Raw genomic sequence first — 24,216 nt, forward strand, 5'->3', positions numbered from 1 at the left:
TTGAGGAACCTGAGGTGGAGTGAAGGTGTGCACACTTGTTCTGCACATCTATCCAAGGTGTAGGATTGGCATACACACATTACACACTTTTTCAGGCATTGACATAATCAAAGTCTTTGCCCCTATCTTAAGGCATACTTTATAGTTTCTATCCTTTCTTCTTCCAAGAAAATCAACTGTTTTGTGTATCCTTCCTTTTTCCTTGTATCTCAATAAAATTTCCTTCTCTGCTACAACATACCCATCAGCATCCATAGAAGGTGCTGGTTCTTCCCTGTTTCTGTAGAACAAGAACAAACTCTCACATGAGCTTGTTTCATCCCTAGAAACTGCCTCATTTCTTTGGTGCTCTTCAGAAACAAACTCCATGAAAACAGCAGCTCAATTCTATTTCAATTTTCTCTCCTGTATTTTCTCTTAGGTCAACTCTAATGCACGTCTTCCACCATTCTATGGCTGTCCTCTGAACTGATGATCCTCAATTCAGTCTCTTCAACCTTTGTCCCCCTAGGATCACTTGTACTGTTGACCACTCTTTTCCTAAAAACTACTTTCCTCATTTGGCTTCAAGGAATCATTCTCCCTTTATTTTCTTTCTACACCACTATATTTTTCAGTTGCTTCCCTCCTTTTATCCAATACCTCTCAATACTGAGGTAGCCCAAAGCTCACTGTGTGGACTCCTTGTTTCTATCTAGACTTACTTTTTATACATTAGACTTCATCACAATGAAAAAGTATTTTACTTTGTGATATGGTTTGTTTCTCAAGGGCATGTGTTGGGATCTTGATCCTCCATGCAGAAGTTTTGGAAAGTGGAACATTTAAGAGGTGGGTTAGTGGGAAGTTGTTAGGTTAGCTGGATGTGTGCTTTAGAAGGGACTGTGGGGCCAAAACATCCCTGGGCTCCTGTTTGGTGATGTGACTCTTCTCTCTTACAGACACGGCTCCATCACCCACAGGGTCCTCACTAGAGCTGAGCTGATGTCCCTTGACTCTCCAGAACTGTAAACTAAATAATTTTCCTTTCTTTACAAAATAGCCCATCTCAGGCACTTCATTATAGTAAATAAAAACACAATAGCACACACTGGCAAATGATTCTTATTTAACTTTTGTTTTTATTATATTCATGGATATTTTGCCTGCATGTATGTATGTGTATCACTTACATGCCTGGTGCCCACAAAGACCATAAGAGGACACTGGGACTGGAGAAATAAGTACTTGTTAGTCACCATGTGAGTGCTGGGAATCAAAGCCAGGGTAATCAATTAAACAATATGTCAATGTAATATGTCAATACAGTAGAATAATACCCAGCTATAAAAAAAGGAACAAATTTGATATTGAAATAAACAATAACTTAGATGGATCTCAAAGGCATAATAGGAAAAAAGATTAAACCCCAAAAGTGCATACATTTATGACTTTCTTGAAAAAAGAAAATTAAAACTATAGCCAAAGAAGACAGATTATTTGTCTTTAAAGGCATATGCCTAGCTTACTACAGGTATTAAAGATATTAACTAGATAAAGAAATGAAAAAGTGAAACCAAAAGGATTAAAACTGAGTTGAACATTTAAGGAAAAAAATCAATACATAGCTCCAATGGTGTTGGTCTGATGTATTTTGATGCTAATTAATAAAAGGCCGTCACGCCTGGGCAGGGCAAATGAGACAGGCATGGCTAAGGTTCCTGGATGTGGGGAGACAGAGAGAATCTTGGAAAGAAGAGAAACTGGAGAAGAAGAGAGAAGAAGGCTGCCATGGATTAGATGGAAAAGAAGCACATGGCCAGCGTGGATGGAGATTTGGCCCAGATGGAGAACATTAGCAAGTAGTTGGGATTATGAATGGGAGGTAGCTTGATAGAAATCATTAGAAGCAGATGGCATGGGATTGGGGCAGGGATCCTGCACTTGCCCCACTATGGGAAGTAGTTTAGGGGATTAATATCTGCCCTACCTCAGGTTAACTAAGGCTATTTTAAAATATATCAGGTGTCTGTGTCTTGTAAACATTGTAAACAGATGTTGCAAGTCAAAACTAAAAAGAATGGCCAGGGTGCTGACCTAAGATCACTGCATGTGAGAGACATCCAATGCCTCTAGATATGTTCCTTCTGAGGAGATGATGAGACAGCTTTGTCCAAATAGTTTAGACCTTCCCAGACAAACAGAAAACTAAAAAAAATTATTCTCTATAGATTCAGAAACTAGAAATAAAGGCTGAAAAGCAAAGGGAATCAATTTTTCATTTAACCAAAAAGTAACAATTAGAGTGACAATTCCCAGCACTAGCATGAGAACCTTGGGAGAGAGACAGGAGATAGAAAATATTGATTTTTAGGAATTTCACACAATGCATCCAACCACACTCATTTCCCAGCTCTCTCACTTTGTGACTTCCTCCCAAAAAAAGAAGAAAAGAAAGTCAATCTGTGATGCCCATATATTCACTGGAGCATGACTTCATTCCCAGTGGCCAGCTCCCTAAAGAAAACTGAGTTCTGTGTCTCGCCTCACCCGTGCCAGACGATATCAACTGTGGACAGCTACATTTCAACATCCTTATCACAATTTTTAAGAGTTGGTTTCAACGGCTTCCTGTCACGACTGTTTCTTTTCTCTTTTCTTTTTGCTTCCTTCCTTTTTGTGTGTGTGTGTGTGTGTGTGTGTGTGTGTGTGTGTGTGTGTGTGTGTGTGATGGGGTGGAATAGCTCCATGCTGAATAGAAAGAAACTTACACAATACTACAATCCATGTGTTTGAGAGTTGGTCTATAGCTTGGCACTATTGGGAGGTGGCAGAAGCTTTAAGAAGTAGAGCACTGTGGGATATTTGCAGTGTGGGAGGCCTGCTTTTGAATAAGACAGTGGGGCCCCAGCCTCTTTCCTCCTTGGCTCTTTTTCCTATAAAGAGTGTAGTGAGTTCTGGTTTGTTCTGCCGTGCATTCCCTGCCATGACGTGGTGCCTCATCCAAAAGCAACAAGACCGCTTGGTCATGGGCTGAAACCCCCAAAATATGAGCCAAAATAAGTCATATATAAGTTGACTCTACCAAGTACTTATTGTAACAATGGAAAGCTGACTAACAAGGTAAACAAATATATCTTGCCCAGGTTACATTGTTGGTAAACAGTACAGCAGACTGAGGCCAGGAAGGATCAACTCACAAAACATGTTCTTTTAGTTCAGCTTAATTCTACTTGATTCAATAAAAATTATTTCTAAAATAATCTGTTTTGTCAAGCACTGTGCAGAAGCTGTAAATACCAAAACAAGTAACAAGTAAAACATGCTCTTTTGCTTAAAAGAAACTTGATAATTTATTATATATTTTACAGAGTGCTATAAGTATCTGATAATATATACCTCCTTTAGGGATGTCAAAGAATTATTGCCCTGGAGGGAATCATTACCAAATAGCCACTGAGGTGCCTTCCCACCCTGTGGCTCTAATAGATATGAACTCCTTACATATAATAGGTTTCTGGAAGCCAAGTCACTGATATATTATGAAATTAATTATATATTCTACAGAAGGGACAATTAAATTTTAAAAGTGGTTTAAAAACATATGGATAAGGCAACACTTAAAATAGCACATATCTGAAAATTCATAAAGAAAAAGTATTTCTCAACATTCTGGAGTACAAATAAGATCAAGGCATCAGTATGGACAGTGAGAGCTACTCTCTGCTCCCAAGATGGAGCCATTTTCTAAAATGATTTATTTTATTTATTCATGCCTTCACTATAACATCGTGATTTTTTTTCTCCTGAGAGATTCTTTTGTTGACATATAACATGAACCATCACAAGACCATAGCTGTTATGGTCTGAATACATCTTCCCTCAAATCCATACACTGAAATGCAATCATTAGTGTAGTTATATTAAGAGGTGCGTTCTTGTAGAGATGATGAAATCCTGAGTTTAAAATGCTGAAATATGGGATAAAAGCCAATAGACAAGCTTGCCTTCTTATTTCCTTAGCCACATTTAAGCAGCATCCCTTCCCTCTAACAACACAGTAAAAGGTTGCATTTGGAGCTGGAGAAATGGCTTAATGACCAAGAGCAGACATTACTCTTGCAGATGACCCACAGTTGATTCCCATTCTAAGGGCACTGATTCTCACATGTGCATGTCCATATGTAGACCAACATACATAAACATAATTAAAAACAATTAAAATACATCTTTTTAGAAAAGGACTCCATCTTGTTTCTAGTAAATGAAATACACCAGTGAGAATTTACTCTAAGCACTCAGGGGTAAGAGGGAAAAAAATATTTTTAAAAGTAGCATGTGACGAACGCCCTTAATCCCAGCACATGGGAGGCAGAGGCAGGCAGATCTCTGTAAGTTCGAGGCCAGCCTGGTCTACAAAGTAAGTCCAGGACAGCCAAGGCTACACAGAGAGACCCTGTCTCAAAAAGCCAAAATAATCAACCAAAAAATATATTCAGTGAGACTAATAAAACAATTTAAGGGACCAGTGAGATGGTTCAGCAGGTAAACGTTCTTGGTACAAAGCCTCCCAGCATGACAGTGATTGCTAGGTTGCCCATGTTATAGGGGGAAACATCCTATTCTGCAAGTCGCCCATGTGATAGGTGAAAAGAACCTAGTCTGAACGTTTCTCTGACCTCCACTGTAGAACATGTGTGTGCAAAAACATACACAACACACAAAACATAAATAAATGCTTAAAATGTAATAAAATAAAAAGATATTTAAAACGTAGAAGGAACTATATGAAAATCTTAGATCAGTTTTTAAAGTTAAGCAGAAGTAGAAACCCTCGGTGATTGCCTCTGTCTACCTTAAATCACAGCTCAGGGCTCTCCAGATCTGAACATCAGTGTATAATATTTTTTTTCTTCTTTTCTTAGTTTTATATATGTTTGCTTTGGGTTATTTGGGCTTTGTCTCTTTTGTTTTGTGTTTGAGGTAGAGTCTTGCCACACAGCCCAGGCTGCCCTAGCTAGCTAACACTTTTCACACAGGAATTCACACCTATATAAGAGTAATATTTATTTTCAACAGTATTTTATGGAGGACACACAAAGTTACTTATTAATGAAACAGCATTTTTATTATGTACCAGGAACATAACAGTATAACCTTAAAATAAACCTTACACATACTATGAACATAATGCTAACACTAGTAGCATATACTGTTTTCCTAATACTTAATTCAACAATTTTTCCCATTATACTGCTCTACAATTATTATATATAGATGAGATTTTTAACAAATATGCATATATACAAAAGCAACATCTCAAACACACCACCTAAGTATATATGCCTTTGCCAGTACCAATGCTGCTATGGAAACAAGATTAACCATTTTATTGAATAAATATCATAATATTGATTAAAGTGTTGCATTCATATAGCATCTACCAAACTAAGGACTTGCCAAACTTTGTCTATCCTAATCTGTGATGGCTAAAACACCTAATGGAGTTAGTGACACACGTGTCTCTCTGTGAGATGATTTCTAAAGACGATTAGATCCTGAAAGACAAATCTCAAAGGAAACTGAGTTGTTTACCTCTTTCAGTTCCTGCACAACAGCCGAGAGCCTCTCGTTCTCCGCCTGGACATTTGTGACCACAGCCCGGCTCTGCTTCAGCTCACTCTGCATCTCCAGGACCTTGTTTAGATAGTAAGCTTCCTTGGACGCAGACTCCTGCAGAAGTGTCTCCTCCCGGGTCTCCCCATCCTCGGCCACTTTACGGTGGGTGGAGAAGGACTGCCCAAACGCCTGAAGAGAGAGTGCACAATGAGAAACACCTCAACATTAGTGAACAGACTCAGGCAAATGTTTTATTTGGTTTCGCATATAAGAAATGCTACTCTGAAATACTGCTAGATGCAAAGAATTAAATAATAAATGAATATACACACACAAATATGTAACAGTCTATACCAAATCACTACGCCACACCACCAGCCTCTTCAAACGCAATCATCAGGATAAAGAAAAATTTTAAATATCTTGCCAAAATGTATGAATCAAAGAAAATGTGAAAACATTGCTAGGTACTTTATATTACATTGTTTAGACACATCCTATAGCGCGGTGTTTAAAAGTCCATCGCATTTTATATTGTTGTTTTCTTTAATATTTTCCAAGAAAAAAATAATAATTACATCAATTCTTTAGTACATTGGCAATAGTGTCAGAGGATACCCTTAAGAGGAGAAGAGAAAAAGAAAAACACCAATCAGCATGCAGATTTCCTACAACCACAAAGAGGCATTAAAATGTCATCTCTATATAATAAGCATTCACTTATTTGTACAAAACAATTACAGAAGAAATAAGTCAAATTAACAAAATTGAAAACCAGCAGAGGATAACAGAGAAGTATGGAAAGAATGAGAGAATAAAATCTGATAGAAGAAGTAAGGAAAATGATGCTTAGTTTTGAGTATTTTATATCATCCTGAAGTTAAAAGGCACAATAATATTTCATATTTACCCCCAAATAAATATTAGTAAAAATCAACCCACACTGAATACCAGGAGTAACAAACTATTGGTATAAAATATTGGTACTGAACCTAGCTTTCCTACAGATAAACAATGGAGCCACAGAGAAGGGGTGGGAAATAATAGATTCAACCTGAATAATTTTGAAAAACAGAACTTTTACTAAGTACCCTTCCTTATAGTAGAATTCTAATATAAAAGGTGTGATAGAAATGAATTATATTATGAATACACCAAGAAATAACTGTTACAGGGGGAAAAACTCATCCTTGTAACCTAAAATTTGTGGACAAAAGTACGGGGAGAAATGGGGTATGTGTGTAATCTCTTGTTGTTGTTGGGGTTTTGTTGTTTGCTTGCTTGCTTTTCTTTTAAGACAAACCAGGTGGGCCTCGAACTCACAGAGATGTGCATGGGTCTGCCTCAGGTGGGCCTCGAACTCACAGAGATGTGCATGGGTCTGCCTCAGGTGGGCCTCAAACTCACAGAGACGTGCATGGGTCTGCCTCAGGTGGGCCTCGAACTCACAGAGATGTGCATGGGTCTGCCTCAGGTGGGCCTCGAACTCACAGAGATGTGCATGGGTCTGCCTCAGGTGGGCCTCGAACTCACAGAGACGTGCATGGGTCTGCCTCAGGTGGGCCTCAAACTCACAGAGACGTGCATGGGTCTGCCTCCCAAGTACCAGCTATTTGCACAACCTCAAAGAATCCCTCTTCAAATTCGTTCCCTAAGAAATGAATACTGAGGAAACCTGGGAAGCATCACCTCATCTCAGTAGCCAAACTAGCTTAGAAAAAAGAAATCAGCAGCAGTGAGACACAGGCTAATTACCCCCAGCTCTATTTGACTTAGAAATTCCTTTTAGGTACTACACTAATTCCATGGGCATTCTGACGCTTCTACAGGGTTCTGTAGCGTACTAATTATTATGTGTGGTTACAATTATGCAGCACTACTTTTAATATGTAGCCTTGCAGGGAATCAAATTTCTTTTGTTATTAGTATAAGCCCAACCAGAATAACTACTCCTACAAGTATTTTTTCCTTTACTTATATGGCCTTTTTTATTATCCTTGTTGTTTTGCTTGTTAGTTTGTTTAAACAGGATCGTATGTAGCCCAGACTGACCTCTGAACTTGTAAGCCAAGGATGACCTTGAGCCCTGATTACCCTGCCTCCAATTCCTTTACAATAAAATCGTAGCCTTGTAACACCACACCTGAACTCTTTTCTTTCTTATTCTCATCTCAAACATTATATCTTCCTCCCAGTCATTCTCCCCACACCTCCTCTCCCCCAGATCCACTCCTCCTCCATTGCCCTTAAGAAACAAAAACAAACAAAAAGGACAGACCTCCTAGGGATATCAACCAAACATGGCATAACAAGTCACAATAAGACGAGGCACATAATCTCACATCAAGGATATGAGGCAACCCAGCAGGAGGAAAGTGGTTCCAAACGCAGGTAAAAGAGTCAGACACTCCCCGCCAGGAGTCCCACAAGATCACCAAACTACACAACCATAAAGTATAAGCAGAGGACCTAGCTCAGACCCATACAGGGTTCGTGTTTGTCACTTCAGTCTCTGTGAGGCCCTGTGAGCCCTGCTTAGTTGATTCCATGGGCTGCGTTCTCCTGCCCTCTCTCTCTCTACAATCCTTCCTCCCCATCTTCCGAGGGCTCCCTGGCTCCACCTAGTGTTTGGCTGTGTGTCTCTGCGTCTGCTCCCATCAGCGGCTGGAGGAAGCTTCTTTGATGACAACTGAGCTAGGCACCAACCTATGAGTATAGGAATCATTTCATTGATTTTTTTTTTTCGAGTCATGCTTGGTTCTCTACCCGAGGTCTCTGAGTCATCCAGCTTCCGGTTCTTGGCTAGTCAGGCAGTGTCAGGCATGGGCTCCATCTCCATGGCCTGGCCGTCAAGTTGGATCCGTCATTGTTTGGCCACTCCCACAAGCTCTGAGCCACCATTGCCCCAGTACATCTTGCAGGCAGGACAGATTGTAGGTTTAAGGTTTTGAGGCTGTGTTGGTGTCCCAGTCCCAGTGCTAGGAGCCTTGCCGGCTTATAGTAGATGGCCCAAGATCACTCTCATAGACCACCAGGGAGTTTCCACTACACTAGGTTTCTACATAACGCTCCAAACGCCCCCAATTTCAATCGTCTTTCCCAGTAGCCTCTCTCTCCTTCCACACCACCTGATCCCTCCTGTTCCCATCCCCACCTGCAAAATCCATTCTATTTCTTTTCCCAGGGAGATCCATGAGCCCTGTCTTGAGCCCTCTCTGGGTCTGTGGCTTAGAATTGCATCACACCCTAAATCTTTTTTAGGTGGTTGTTGTTGTTGTTGATGATGTTGTTGTTGTTGTTATTGATGTTGTTGTTGTTTTCAAGCAAGGTATCACACTGTGGTCTTGTCTGGCCTGGAACTCAATTTGTAGATCAGGCTGGCCTCAAACTCATAGAGATCTTCCTGCCTCTGCCTCCCAAATGCTTGACATGACTTTTTTTTTATTGTAAATTCAATAAAATTTTATCTAAGGGATTTGATTCCTTTGCTGTCTATCCAGGTCACAGGTGTTCAAGGTTTCTGAAAATAGTGCTTTTTCAAAGATGGTCCAGTTGTGCTTTCAGCCCTTTATTTTCTACCTCTCCATGAATTACAGATATGGTGTTAGGACAACTTCAATGTTCTCAGCCATATGATATTTGGTGACTTCTTCAGACAATTTACTTTAAGAACCATTCTAAGGTAGGCCTTTTGCTTGTTGACGACATCTCTGAAGAGTTCTGTTCTTATGCATTCCTAACACTCAGGATACTAATCTTTACTATAGCACTGCATATAGTAGATTAAGTATCCTGGCATCCTTAGCCCTAGCGAATCAGACATGTTCACCTTCAAATCCCCTCCCCACTACCCAAGGTTCATAAATAAAGGCTGGCTAGCTTGCTGGGGGAGTTCATGGCTCTCTTACTCACCATTCCTCTACCATAACTATCTGAGACGCCATTGATTATGGGAGGAACTGTCACTGGACGCCCAGTGGTAAGGCAGCAATGGCAGAACTGCCTTTGCAGCCACTGGGTCCTGCTCAACCACTGCCAATAGCTTGGTGCTGGTGCCTGGTGAAATACTGCCAGGCCTGTATCTCACCGGATCTGCCTGCCAGCAGGTGTCAAACATCCACCTACTTCTAGTGTACTTGGCACAGCAGCTCAAACAAGGAGCTGTAACACTTGGTATCATCGTGGGCTTGTGGAGCTCCAGAGTCTCCACTGCCATCTGGGAACTGCAGTCTCATTCTAAAAGGAGCTAAGCCATGACACCCCATGGAAAATTCACTTCCCACCTCCCCCAGAGAGACCAGGAGCCTGGCCCAGCACCCTCGGCCTCAGGCCTCACCCTAAAACACCCCAATGGCCCCTGAGAGATAGTTGTTCTCATCCAGAAGCAAGCAGTGTCTGGATGAGAACAAAGGACATAGGACCCAGGCCATCCCCCTGCCAGACATTGGAGGACACCTGAATAACCTGCCTTTGTCCACCAGCTGAAGGAAAACACACACAGGTACAGAAGTGCTATATGTAACTTCTTCATCAAAAGAAAATGATATTTTATATCTTTCTGTGTCTAATGTCTTATGTATCATTATGTATTATGTATCTAACATAAACAATACATTATGAAATAGAATTTTTACCCAGTATTTTTATGATATTAAAGATAAATTTTGATGAGAATATTTTTAATATCACCTTAACTTCAATAAGTATGACAGCTTATAAAATGTTCATTATTTAATCTTAAAAAGAACTGTGGCAGAAACTAGTGGTTTACCCAAAATTATGAGACAAAACATTTACAATTTGAAGCTTCAAAACGATACTGAACTTTACTAAGTCATTCTCAGTTGTTCATTCTCTCAACAAATATCAACAGAGCGCTATTCCACACCAGACACTGCTTTAGGCTGTGAGGAATGGTTCTAGAAAAATGAAATCTCTATCATTCACTTGATGTACTCTAGTGAAACATAGTGGCTAAATCAATAACTGTGCTATAATGTTGTAACCGTTATAAGAAGAAAATAATGGCTACAGTAAGAGCACAGATCACCAGTGCCCCCAAGGAGCTTTCTTCAATAACAATCTTTGTTGGCCAATATGATCACTGTTAGCCTTGAATAGTTATGAGGCTCAAGAAATGTGGTTAGTTTGAACAATGTATTGAGTTGATTTTGTGTAATTAAATTAATCTTAATGGTTACATAAACTATATAGGTAGTAACTACCGTGTTACTCCACAGAGATAAAGAAGAACGCATGCATGGACAAGCCGGGGGGGGGGGCTGTTTAGCGATTAGTCAGCATAGAGACTGGAACTAGCCCTCCCCAGAGGAACAAGCCCAAATTTAAGTCTAAACAAGGATGACAACAGTGGTGTGTCACTAAGGTTATCAGTGGCTTTTCATTAAGGCCTCTCCATCATCACTTCTACATCTAAGTGTTCACCAAGTATATAGGCAGAATCAACCTGTGGGAGAGACAGGCTGGCAAGCAACCCTGTCCCTGAAGCCCATCCTCCCCAATGAACTAGATTAACTTCTTTGATTAAAAATAAATTACTTTACCAGTTACATTTCTGTTGCTTTATCAGTCAGAAAGTCCACCATTAAATACCTATTTTTCTCTGCAGCATTTTAAAGTTTTGATGCTTTATTGCATTTTATTGATTTCGTTTCCCCCTTTTATTGACAGTAGACTCATTTCTCCTACAATATATGCTGGTAACAGTTATCCCTCCCTCTAGTCATCCTGGTTCCTCCCCACCTCCCCTCCTCCCCCATATGGATCTGCTCCCTTTCTTTCTTTCATTAGAAAAAAAATGCTTTATAGAGATAACAACAAAACAAAATATAAGATAAAACAAAAAATCATCACATCAACGTTTGATGAGCAAACCAACAGAAGGGAAAGAGCCCAAGTGAAGACACACAAGCCAGAGGCCCAGTCATTCACACACACACATACTCAGTGGTCCCACAAAAACCACTAAACTGAAATAAATATATATATATATATATTCCTTCCCCCACAGTCCCACCAGAAGCCATCAACTGTGAAGCACTACACTTCAGCCTCTTTATCACAATTTTAAGAACTCTTTTCAATAGCTTCCTGTTTGGAGAATTTCCTTTTTTTGACGGGGCGGGGGGTGGGGTGAGGTCATTGCCACTGAAGTCTTTAATGCCTCTCATTCTCAGCTGTGAGCCTGCAGTCATCGATGCCACTGCAGAAGAAGCCTCTCTGCCCAGCCTGATAGACGAATCATACATCCAACACTTCTTAAATACTCTCTAAGCTAATTCAGCACTCCTGATAATTTTTTTATCCCAATCAATGCCCAATAGCTTCTTAACTAAATATATATTGACCTAAGGCCTGGATTTTTTTTCCATTTTTGCTATTAATTTTTATGTTGTCATACAAAGTAATGGGTTTCATCATGGCAACTTGACAAGTGTACCACTTTTCTTTGTTCTCATTTTTCCTTTCCCCGCTTCCCTCTCCTATGCTCTTTCCTCCCTCCCAATGGCTCTCTTCCTTCACTCAGCCCTTCTGCTCTCATGTCTCATGTATCCCACTATCTCCTCCATTTCTTGCAGTCCTCCTCTCTCTCTCGATCATCTATCTACCTCTCTATCTCTGTCTCTATCTCTATATCTCCTTCTGCCCTGCTCTTAAGGAGCTTCCTGTGAGAGCTGGCCATACCCTCTCTGACTCCTTCTGTCAAATCTTTCTCTGATTCATCATTTTGTCAATTCCTCAATTAGTTGTCACTGTTTGGAATCCCAGCCAGAGGAATCAATGTGTACAGTAAGAGTGTGTATTCCAGCAGGATCACACAGACCTAGGTCTTTGGATGTGATCTCTTGCCAGAGCAGCTATGTTGCTTGATTAAAATCTTCTACATAGGGCAAGGGCAGAAACTGAAGAATTCCAGTTTGCTGAAAACCCAACCGGTCTCAGTCTGTGAGATTGAGGCTCACTGAGAGACCCTTCCTCAAAAATTAAGTGGAAATCAACTAAGGAATACTTCCATTGTCAACTTCTAACCTCAGCACACACACGTATGTTCAAAGAAGAGGAGGAGAAGAAAAAGAAGAAAAAAAGAAACATTTTTGGTTTTATTGTTTTCTTTGTTTTGAATTTAGACATCTGCAACCTTATTGGCTAATAATATGCATTAACTGTATATTTTTTAGTACATCTTCTTGTTCTCATAAAAATATGATCTTTTACTTCAATTTTTAAAATCTGCCTAGGCCCAAAATAATGGCTTATAGTAAGAGACAGTATTCTTTTAATTTAGTATTCAAAGTTCAGTTACCTTTGAGTGAATAAAGTAGCACAGCCAGCATTCAAAGCTAGGTGGCAGAATCTATCCACCAACTACACCAGCTTGTCTATAGCCGACCTATGCCAAGAAACTAGAAAAAGAACCCAGTAAATGCAAATAGTAGGCAGGTGTGGGGCACTCAGCAGACTGGGGCAGTTCCAGACTAGCCTAGGCTACATAGTAAGATTCTATCTGAAAAACAAAAACCATTGCCAGGCGCAGTGGCACACACCTGTAATCGCAGTACTTGGGAGGCAGAGGCAGGCGGATCGCTGGAGTTTGACACCCGCCTGGTCTACAAAGCGAGTTCAGGACAGCCAAGACTACACAGAGAAACCCTGTCTCAAAAAAAAACAAACAAACAAAAACCAAAAATATATATACATAAAACTTTTTCTCAGGGCCTATAGGAAGAGTAGAAACAAACAAACAAACAAAAAAGCAATTTAAGCAATGTAAGAAATGGGCTTGTAACTAAACTACATGCCCTTTATCTCTAGCCTTGTAAGCTATGGTGTGTAGCCATAAGACTGCAAGTTGCTGACACATTATCTTTCCGTGCTTTATTCAATAATGTTGATATTCCTTGCAGTGGCAATTTCCCAAGCTACAAAGTCACTTTCCCCAACTTCATTGCCTTCTAGGGGTGGACAGAGGTTAGCGGGTAGAAGGAGAGGAGTTGTGTACAATGAGCTGATTCATTTGAGGGATCTACTTTCTTCCAGTGTAGAACACACACATGTTGGCTGGAGCACAAAAGCATTTGTGGCCATCATTTTTTGTCATGTAAGCAAGTGCGACACATGGCAGAGGGGGAAAAATCTGAAAAGATAAGAGCCAAACTACTTCTCTTGGATTCTGTGTGTGTGTGGATAAGCCATGAACATGTGAGTCCTCTACAACATATGACTTAATTGTAATCATAAATAATGTTAAATCTTATCATTTTTATTTATTTATTTATTATAATTTATTCATCTCACACCCTGGTTGTTATCTCTTCACTTGTATCTTCCTGTTCCCACCCTCACTCCCTCTTCTGCCCTATTCCCCTCCCCTGGACCTCTGACAGAAGGGGACCTTCTCCCCAACCGTATGACCACAGCCTATCAAGTCTCACCCACATAGTAGGTTTCCCCTTCCTCTGTGTGCCCACGGGGCCTCCCTGCCAAGGCAAAGTGGTCAACCAGGGGGCGCCAGAGTCCATGTTAGAGGTAGTTCCTGCTCCTCCACACACAGAACCCTGGAGAATGAGGCGTACATCCACTGTATCTGAACAAAGGATCTAGGTTCTCTGTGTGCATTGTCTTTGGTTGGTGAATCCGTTTGTACACGGTCCCCTGGGTCTAGATCTGCTGGCCTTGGTGGTCTCCCTGTGGGGCCCCTGAGCCCTCTGGGTCCTTCCATCCCTCCACTCTTCCATCCCACTCTCAGTGCTCCACCTAGAGTCCAGATGCAAGTCCCAGCATCTGTCCTGATCCCCTCCTGGGTGGAGTCTCTCAGAGACATCTGTGTTGAGCTAATAGCCACTTATAAGTGAGTATATACCATGTGTGCCTTTCTGGGTCTGGGTTACCTAACTCAGGATGATCCTTCAAGATTTCCTTGTTTTTAATAGCTGAGTTGTATTCCATTGTATAAATGTACCACAGTTTCTTTATCCATTCAGTTGAGGGACATCTTGGTTGTTTCCAGATTCTGACTATTATGAATAAGGCTTCTGTGACCCAAAAGATGCTCCACCATATAATAAATCTTACATAATTTTTAAACTTCTAATTATTGTCAGTAGCTTTTATGGTGGCCGTGTCAGAGGAGCTGCAGTCAGCAATGGAGCTTACGGAGTGTAATTCACCCATTAGCACAGCTGTGATGAGTGTGCCTTAATGAGGCAAAGCTAGGAACCAGGGGTGCCCAGAATGCCCCTTGCTGCCTCATCATGCTTGGGGCTATCCTGTTCACCTTGAATTTAGCATGGTGTGGTTATTTTATGGGAGATCCCCAGGCCCCTCTGGGAAATCCGTGATAATAAAAATGCTGAATTTCCCAGGGCAATGCCGTTTGGACAGATTAATGACTCAGTTGACTTTTCTGGAATAGTTTGAAGACATAGGTAGCTAGAGCTTCTAGTGAGGAATATAAAGATGATAGTAATATGACTAGAAAATACATTTTTTATCCCAAATGGATGCAAGACTTATTGGGGATAGAAAATAAGAACAAGAAAGTTCCAGGCATTGTAAGCCCAGGAGTCTTGCCTGTGGGAGAAAGGCTAGTGACCAGAGAGAGCAATTATGTTCCTAGAACTATGAATAGGTCTGAGGCTCATGTTAGTAACAAAAAAAAAATAGTAAGAAGAAGAAGAATAAATACTTAGATTCACACACTGAGATATCCTACTCCCAACTATATAGTAGAGTAAAATAACATGGCAGGTTACCTTTTTCCTTTTCCATAATTATTATAATTTATTTCCATTACATCTCAAGTGTAACCCCCTCACTCTTATCTGGCAGATTCACCGTTAACACAATTCATAGTTATTCTTCCACATGCTTATAAAACTGTTTGCCCAAGTGAACACTCTATTGTTCTAATAAGAAAGTTGTTTGCCCAAAAGACCTAACTGTTTGTCCTGATAAATTGATTTGTAAGAGTTTCCTAAAGCAAACACTGGAGCTATTTACTAACTTACTGCCTTATCTTCCTAAGCAAGTACATCCTGGAACAAAGAATTAAATTATGTTGACACAAATAGGTAAAGTTCTGCTACCTTACACTGCACGTGTGATTAGAAGATAGTTAAGGAGGAAAAGTCTGATTGAAATAGAATTTTCAACCACAGAGTTGTAGAGGGTCTAAGTGACCTAAGCCTACAGGCTCACTTTGGAATAGACTAAGCCACACACAGTTCATACTCTGCCCAAATACATAACCAAGAGAGTAGACAAAGTATAGCAGGTATTTCTGTCTCCTAATCCAACATTTTATTACTCAGCTCCAGCTTTGTAATAGTTCTAAATATAAAAAATACAAATCTCAATAACAGATTTTCTGTTTAGACTTCTGACACTGTACAAAGACTTATAATATTTCACACACACACACACTCAAAAAAAAGCTTCTTACTACCTAAAAATCTGTGGTTCAAAGCAGTAACTGCATATGACCATTTAAGTTACAATTAACTAAAAAATAAAATTCAAAACTAATTCTTCAGTAACATTTTTACGGTCTTAGAATAGAAATGTAACTTCTACTTTCAGCAATGTTTAGGTCTGTATTTAACCACTTCATTATTGAATCTACAGCACCCCAGTAAGAGCTCATAACTAAGTAACAACAAAACAATGTCAGAACACAGTAGCAGAGCAACAAAGAACCACAAAATGTCAGTGCCTTAACACTTTTCTGTGTTTGTTCCAGTCCATATTCAAAGCGATGTTTCTGGTCTCTTGGACATAATACTAGATTTGGGGAAAGCAGTCTTTACTAACTCCACCCCACCAACGGCAGAATTAAGCAGGGACCAAGGGGGAGGGATATGAGAAGGAAGAAGAGAGAGAACATCTCGGATTTCGTCATCTCTCCTTAGAATCTATTAGCCAAAAATACTTTTCTGGACCTATAAAGATGCCAAGGACTTGAGAAAGCAATCCTCTTACACCTCAAGGAACAAAATGAAGGGTAGTACTGAACACAGAACATCCTCTACCAACCTCAGATCTCATCGTGCAAATAAATAAGAATTTGTTTATATCAAAACTTGAGAATCTGTGGTTGTAGTAGAGTGCATTTTAGTCAGAAACATGCACTGACTTTCACCATGACTATCCCCACTGCACTGATGCCAGCCTTGGCTATATGAGGTATGGCATTCCTCTCTGGCAAAAATGCACATCCCCAGATGCACATCAGGCTTAAATTATAAAGTGTGGAAGACATAGCATGTGCCACTGTCTACAGAGGCTTTAAGAGCCATTTCACATTTCCATTGTATAGTAGCAAGGCCTTAGAGAAGAGATGCTGGTTCTATAGAAATGTGCTGTGGAGAGTGGATGAGTCCTGGGTGAATATATATTGTTGACAGGAGCACAGCCATGCCAGACACCACTGCCTCAAACTCACAGGAATGGCAAGGCTTTCCCCAGGCCTGAGTAGAGAGTAGAGCTAACCTTTAACTAAAAACAAAATATACAAAAAGTACAGACCACAATGTCCTCATCCTAGAAGACTTCATAGTCACACACTCTTAGGCTATCCTCTTGCAGCAATGCCCTACCAATATTAGCTAACCTGCCTGCTCATTTATGCTGTATAGAATATCCTGAAAATTCAGCATGCTGAATATCTAAGCCTCATCCAAGGTTCATGTTACCTATCTCTTCCTTTTTAATTATGTCTTTATCTTTAAGATTATAATGAATTACATAATTTCTTCTTCCCTTTCCTCTCTCCCTTCACTCTACCCCTCCTTGGACTTTTCTCCAAATTCATGTCTTTTCTCATTAATTGGTGTTCACACACACCCCACTCGTAAACACAAAAGTACAACCCACTCAGTCTTGTATGTATGTTACTTGTATGTATGTTTTTCAGGGCCAACCATTTAGGGCCAGAAAACCAGTTGATGTGCTCTTCCCTGCAGAAGATGATTTTTCTCATTGTAGCATTCTTTAGATGTCTATAGTTCTTTGCGTAGGGTTGAGGACGCCTGGGCTTTCCTCCATGGCACAGCCATATCCATGGCCACTGTTTGCAAGCATTCTTCACGCCCTGGAGATCATTAAGCACAGATAATCACATAGCTAGATGAGGCCATTACTCCAGGAATCCTCATGAGTGTCTGGCCCTGAGGTAACTCAAACAATGCATTGGTGCAGAGTAAACAGAGACAACTGACAAACTCTGACTGACCAGGAGACTAGGTTACAGATTCAAGGCCTTCTTTTATTATAGGCTTAAATGTCTCTAAAATGTAGTTTAAAGACAGGGGTTATACAGGGTACACTCCTGAATGAATAAAACTCAGTAAATAAGATAGATTGACTAAGTAAACTTTCCTACTTTATAGTATAGATGATGAAACATATAGTAAAAGGAGTTAGGCATTAGTATTTGCTATTCATAAAAAGACCTGGTCAGATATTTTCTGTTTGTCTGAAGTGCTCTCAAACTACAGAAACTGCCAACCTAAAAGCAGGCTCTCATAATAAATGTTCGCTTTGGAGGAGACATTCTTTATATTCTTTAAGCTGGAGTTATAAGGCTAATAATTACAATAAAATCTGCTCTGTTTGTATTTTCTAACTTGTGACTAAACTTGTAACCCTAAACATGTAATGAAAAATCATAAAGATAAGCTGTATTCTTTGGACAACCATCACTCTGTCTTTCTTCTGGGAAACCTGTATAAATAAGAAGCGTCTGATTGCTAGAAGTGAGAGCTGTGAGATTCCGCTGACTCACCCCTTCCTCTTGCTGACTCCGTATCAGCTCTGAGGACTGCTCTGTCAGCAACAACCTGACCCCTCACAAGGGAAGGCCCCAGGAAGGCCCCAGCCCCACTAGCAAGGCTATTGCTGTTGTCCGTGTTCAGCTCATGTTTAGGCAGCCATGCTGGGGAGACTTCATGGGTATGGAATTTGACCTTCCTAGGAGACACTATCTCGTGGCAAACTCCTTGATCCTCTGGGTTTAAAATCTTTCTGCTCCATCTTCTGCAATAATCTCTGAGCCTTAGGTGCAGGAGTTATAGATGTATCCTGTTGGCACTGGGCTCCACAACTCTGCATTTTGATTGGTTGCGGTTCTCTGTAATAGTCTCTATCTGTTCAAAGAGAAGTTTCCTTGAAACAGGATGAGGACCACACTCATCTGTGGGCATGAAGACAAATATTTATAGCGAAGTTAAGGACTATGCTGATTTAGTAAAGTGTGGGTTGTAGATTCTCCAAGACCCATGACTTCCCTAGCCTTGGGTAGTTGGCTTGGTTTCCATTACCACGCATGATTTTCCTCTTGTGAATGGGTCTTAAGTCCAATTAGAGAGCATAAGTCCAATTACTGCCACGATATGTGTGCCACTATCACATCCTGAGCACTGCCGTGCCATGAGGGTCACTGCTGTTCATGGGCATCATAGCTGCTGGCTGCTTTCTGCCTTTGGAAGAATGTGTGGTGACTTCTGGTAGAGTCTGAAGCACATTGTGTCATGGAGAAAACAGTCATCCCAGATAAGAAATTTTCATTTAAACTATGTGTGTGTGTTTATACACAGACTTAGGTGTGTTACAGGAATATTTAGTTTTCTAGTTAATAGTATGATTCCTTATGAGTTTTTCAGACAGTCTCACTGTCATTTTCCCTCATTCTTCTGTATTTATCTTCCTCCCTCTCCCTGGTCAGAGTCTCTCGTTTTTCCCATTTCCTCTGTCTTCTCTCTCGCCCTCTTCTCTCTTGTTCCCCCACCCTGCACCTGGACAGTGCTACTGTTTTACTTTGCTGGTTTCCACAGTTACGCCAAGATATGAATGTACTTAAATCTGAAGGTCTGGATCTAGGAGCCTCAGATGAGAGAGAAAATGTGACATTTGTCTTCCTGGGTTGGGTTACCTCACACGATATGATCTTTTCTAGTTGCATCCACATTCCTGCCATGTTCATGATTTCGTTTTTCTTTACAGCTGGATAGTATGCCACAGTGCAGATACAACATATTTTCATTGTGATTCTTCAGTTGAAGAACAGTTAAACTGTCTCCATTTCCTAACTACTGTACATAATCGAACTAGCACCTGTAAAGGAGCATGTCAAGTGCTTTGTGCATAAACCAAGGAGAGATATAGGTAGGTCAAATGGTAAACTTATTTTTAGCATTTTGAGAATGTTCCAGAGTGGTTGGGCCAGCCTGCAATCCCAGCAGCAGTGCAGACAGGTCCTCTTTTCTCCACATCCCCTTTCCTTCCTTTCCTTTCTTATGTCATTTACATCAGGTATTTTGTCCCATCTATGAGGAAACTAACTATTATAACCATTAAACACACTTCATGAGTTGAAGATTTGTGTCCTAAGCTTTATATATAACAATGAAAATCAAAAATGAAAAGAATTTTTCCCACAATTCACTCACCTAATTACAAAATTTCACACAAAAAGAACCCTACCTCTTCACTTTGCTCCTCTAGAAGGTTTAAGTTCCTCTTCTATTTTAAAACAAATTCTTCTCACTAGCTCTTTTAAAAGGATGGAAGACAATTATCTCCCATGTGACACCTCAATATGACATATCTTAGTTATCATCAGTTCTTCATTATTCAACGTCACACAGTGCACCATGAACTAAAACTGATACATTTTTCCTTGCAAAGCATTATACAAAAGTTCATCACAGACACGCACTCCACAATATACTAAAGTATCAGCTTTCTCCAGCAGTCCTACAACAGCATCAATATGTGATCCTTTAAGCTAGTATCAAAATGCTAAAAGACATATAGAAACTGAAAAATAAAATTAACATGCATGAAACACTAATGTAGAAGAATTGTTATCAAATTTGAGTCCAGCCTGGACCATGGACCCAAACTTTGTGCCATTCATTAATTAATTAATTTCCAATGCATTGGGCAAATAAAATTGTAAGACTGAATATTGACCAAAAGCTATGATAAACTATAGAAATGCTTCTATTTCTATAGTTCTAGCTTTTTTATTTCCTCAAAGCAATTTCTAAAGCTTTCATGAATCTAAATACTACAAAATACTACAGTAAATATTTATTAGACATAGAACCAGAGACTGGGAACTTCTTCAAAGAGTCTCATCCTTACAGGAAAATCATCTGCTCATAACATAAATTTTTTTCTAAGAAAATAAATAAATTCGTGCACAGTAACATAGACTTGGAATTCCAGCAACTCAAAAATTGAGGCAGGGAAATTCCTTTAGCTCAAGAGTATAGCCTAGAATGGGCATCAAAACAAGAAATTTAAATTTTTAATTTTACAAAAGGATCCATATCAATGGGAATCAAGTGAGCACCCAACCCCTAGAAAACACACACAAATCAAAAGGGACATTCAGCGTTTACCACTACCTTCCTTTTTAATGTTTGGCATAAATTCAGTTTTCACATTGGTAAATAATTAAAAGCAGCTGCAGTGTGAGTCTTGGAAAACAGACTTAGAGCAACCACACCACAGGTGCCACAGGCACACAGTGAAGATGCCCAGACAGAGCAGCAGATCACTTCTGTATGATCAGATGCTCATGTTTCACTTTTACTGAATTTATGAGGTGCACATAAATGTGGAGAAAATTGTAATTGCACTAAACTCACATCGATCAGAGTTTTTTTTTCTGTTAGAATAAGTAAATTCCACTTTAAAACAACAGGTGCTAAGAAAATCTAATTATATTTTGAAAGCTAGGGATGAAAATCTATATTTTTAACAGAATCTGTAGCTTAGCTAAATTTTAAAATGTACTGAAAACATAATCATTCATACTCATTGTTAGGATAACAGCTCCCTTGTTGCATTTATATACATAAAATAAATGCCTTTTGATACATTGCTGCATATGCTAATAAGACAAAAATAAATATTAAAAATAAACTATATTTTGTCAGAATTGATATACATCATGGTATTAAACATGACAAACTAGTAAAAAGTAGAATTTTATTTGAACATATATTGCTTTCTGTAAATCAAAGGCATATGGATCAACCCTTACATATTTAACAGAGCATGTTACACTACACAAATGGAAAATTTTTGTTTAACATTTCTATACTAATAAGGCTGCTAATTTTTGTATCAAAAAGGGAGGCTGGAGGCTGGAGAAAAGGCTCAGTGGTTAAGGCCGCAGTTTCGATCCCCAATATCCATACGGTAGTTCACAACCATCCATAACTGATTCCAGGAGATCCAGCACGCTCTTCTCCATGGCATCGGATAAGCACATGGTGCACAGACACCCATGCAAGCAAAACGTCATACACATAAAATAAAATAAATATTTAAAAAATTTAAGTAGAACTCTCTATAAAGGCTTCGTTAGTGTCTCTGCACATCTCTTCAAATGATAAAAATAATCCTAAGTTCATTTTTGGTTCTACTGTAAAAATTAGTATTCTAACTTCTGAGTTAAAATGGGTTGAAAATATCTTTATTTGTACTCCCTCCTCTAAATCTATACCAAAATTGAGGAAGAAAACTTTAATGCCAAGTGTGTGGCGACCAATCAAAACAAACAGTTGAAAGTCAGGTTTCTTCCTTAATTATACCACTAAAAAATTAAGTGAAATAATATTATAAAAGACTATCACTTAATGTTTGCTTTTGTTATTGATAAAATGTTTAAATGAAGGACAGCTACCTAAAGGCTCTACTTCAGACTCTTCCGGGGATTCTGTGCGCTTCCACACTAGAGTAAGTTGCCTAGAAAACCCTCTGTGGAAGACATGAAAACATAAGGAGCCTTTTCAGAAATCTGACAAAGTCAAACCATGGAGCACAATGTCCGAAGGCATAATTGTAAGTAGGCTGTACACCTGGTGCCTATTTTAGGCAACTGTTACTTTTTAGATAGAGGGTTGCAAGCAGCTGAGATTCCTCGGAGGCCTAAGAAAGGAAAACATCAATTATGAGCATGACAGAAAAGCAGAATCACTTTACGTATATGACTACAAGATGAAGATGGGGAATCCACTTAGTTGTTGGAGGGGAGCAGTAAAGCCAGACACTGAAGTTTCAGAGACAGAAGTCTGCATCTGTACCTAAGGGCTTTGCCACGTCATTAAAGGCACGAGTGAACAAAAGAGAATCAAGTCTGGACTTGGGCTGTGATTAAGTCCCTGCTTCTGTACCTCGTGTAATAAGAAGTGCTCCACCTTAAACCCAGACCCAGGTGTGGAGGCACAGAGCTGTTAGCACTCAGGAAGCTGAGGAAGAGCAATCTAAGCTACATAGTGAGCGTATCTCAAAAACAAAAGTAAAACAAATACTCTCCTTCGTATTCCAGAGATATTAATTACCTCACCCAGTACACAATTATCACAGTCTTCTAAATAAAAGTATTATCAGTATGAAAAGTATTTTGCTTGGCACCCCAATTTTAGTAAAATTAACATACTAGGAAACAAGGAAGCAAAAATTAATATTCCTTAAGTATTCAACCTATCACACCATCAGATTTTAAGCACTGGGTAAGAAGAAAAATTATTTACTTCAAAATGTATACTATCTATTTTAAGAGAGAATCATTATTTTTCTGTCAGTTTCAACTTTAGTTAATAATCATAAATATAGCAAGAACACAAAAGCTTATACTTTGTAATGTGAAATTTGCCTAGAAATTGATTTTGCAATTCTGAATAAGATCTTGGAAATGTTTCTGGAGAAAGCAGCATTCGGGCTTGTTGCAAATGGTTTCTCCACAGAATTGCCTTATTGTTTGATACAGCTTGGTTTCTACAAAGATACATGCAGATGGCTGTGTTGGCTCCCTAAAGGCTTTACAGCAGGTAGGAGAAAATGATCCACAAAGCTGGGCCCAATTTTACTGTAACCAGTGCTTGACCAGGACTTCTAAAGTCTGGCCTAGATTATCTTATTTTAACCATATTTAAGCATGGCACAGTTTGGGGGGTGGGGGGTCTGATAGCAATGAGCTCACTCCCAAGTGCACAACAATTTAAGACATGCTTACACTGAGATTCTTTACTGAGTGTATCTGGCTTCTTCCACAAGAATGGGTACTGTTGACTCAGAGACAGTGCCCAAGATTTAGGCTCTAGGGATCGTGACTGTGATAAACATAATGCCTACGGGTGTCAGGATTGTCCTGGCCCTAAGATAAGAGGTAAGTCACTTCAGATGTTGTGAAGCAGAAGTGACATCACTCATAAGGATGAGTTTTATGGCCTGGAAGCATGCTCAGGATTTAGGTGGAAAGGGTCTAGAATAAGTAAAAACAAACTCTGGGAATTACTGGCAGAGCCTATTTCATCAGACAGCAAAGGGTCACCAGGTTGTAAAACTACATTGTTCCTAGCATCCCAAGAAGAACAGCTGAGCACCTCATTTCATTGAAGAGATAAGCTGTGTCTTCAACTCTCCTGGCTCCTGCAGTACTTCTCTGTGCCTGCAAGGCCTTTTTGCCCTCTACAAATGGCTTTACACAGAAAACTGCGAAGCAAAGCCTCTGCACTGTGGAGAACAAACCTCTAAAAAGGATATATTCTTACAGATTTATTTTTGTTTCAGTGACCTTTGCAA

At 39.7% G+C, this 24,216-nt stretch overlaps 1 protein-coding gene across 10 annotated transcripts in view; it reads right to left on the minus strand.

The window, feature by feature from the left end:
• The window catches only part of BICD1 (BICD cargo adaptor 1), a 143,737-nt gene that overhangs the window by 82,247 nt on the left and 37,274 nt on the right, over window positions 1-24,216 (minus strand). For all 10 annotated transcript variants that reach the window (XR_014775952.1, XM_084764842.1, XM_084764841.1 and 7 more), the window contains exon 2: window positions 5,575-5,787. Coding sequence is in view for 9 of the 10 variants with exons in the window: in XM_084764842.1 (XP_084620968.1) it covers window positions 5,575-5,787 (213 nt within the window). In the remaining variant the exon portion in view is untranslated. The remainder of the gene's footprint in view (window positions 1-5,574; window positions 5,788-24,216) is intronic.

This window comes from Acomys minous (genome assembly GCF_964271855.1).
Source record: "Acomys minous genome assembly, chromosome: 17".
In the NCBI taxonomy this organism is placed as follows: domain Eukaryota; kingdom Metazoa; phylum Chordata; class Mammalia; order Rodentia; family Muridae; genus Acomys; species Acomys minous.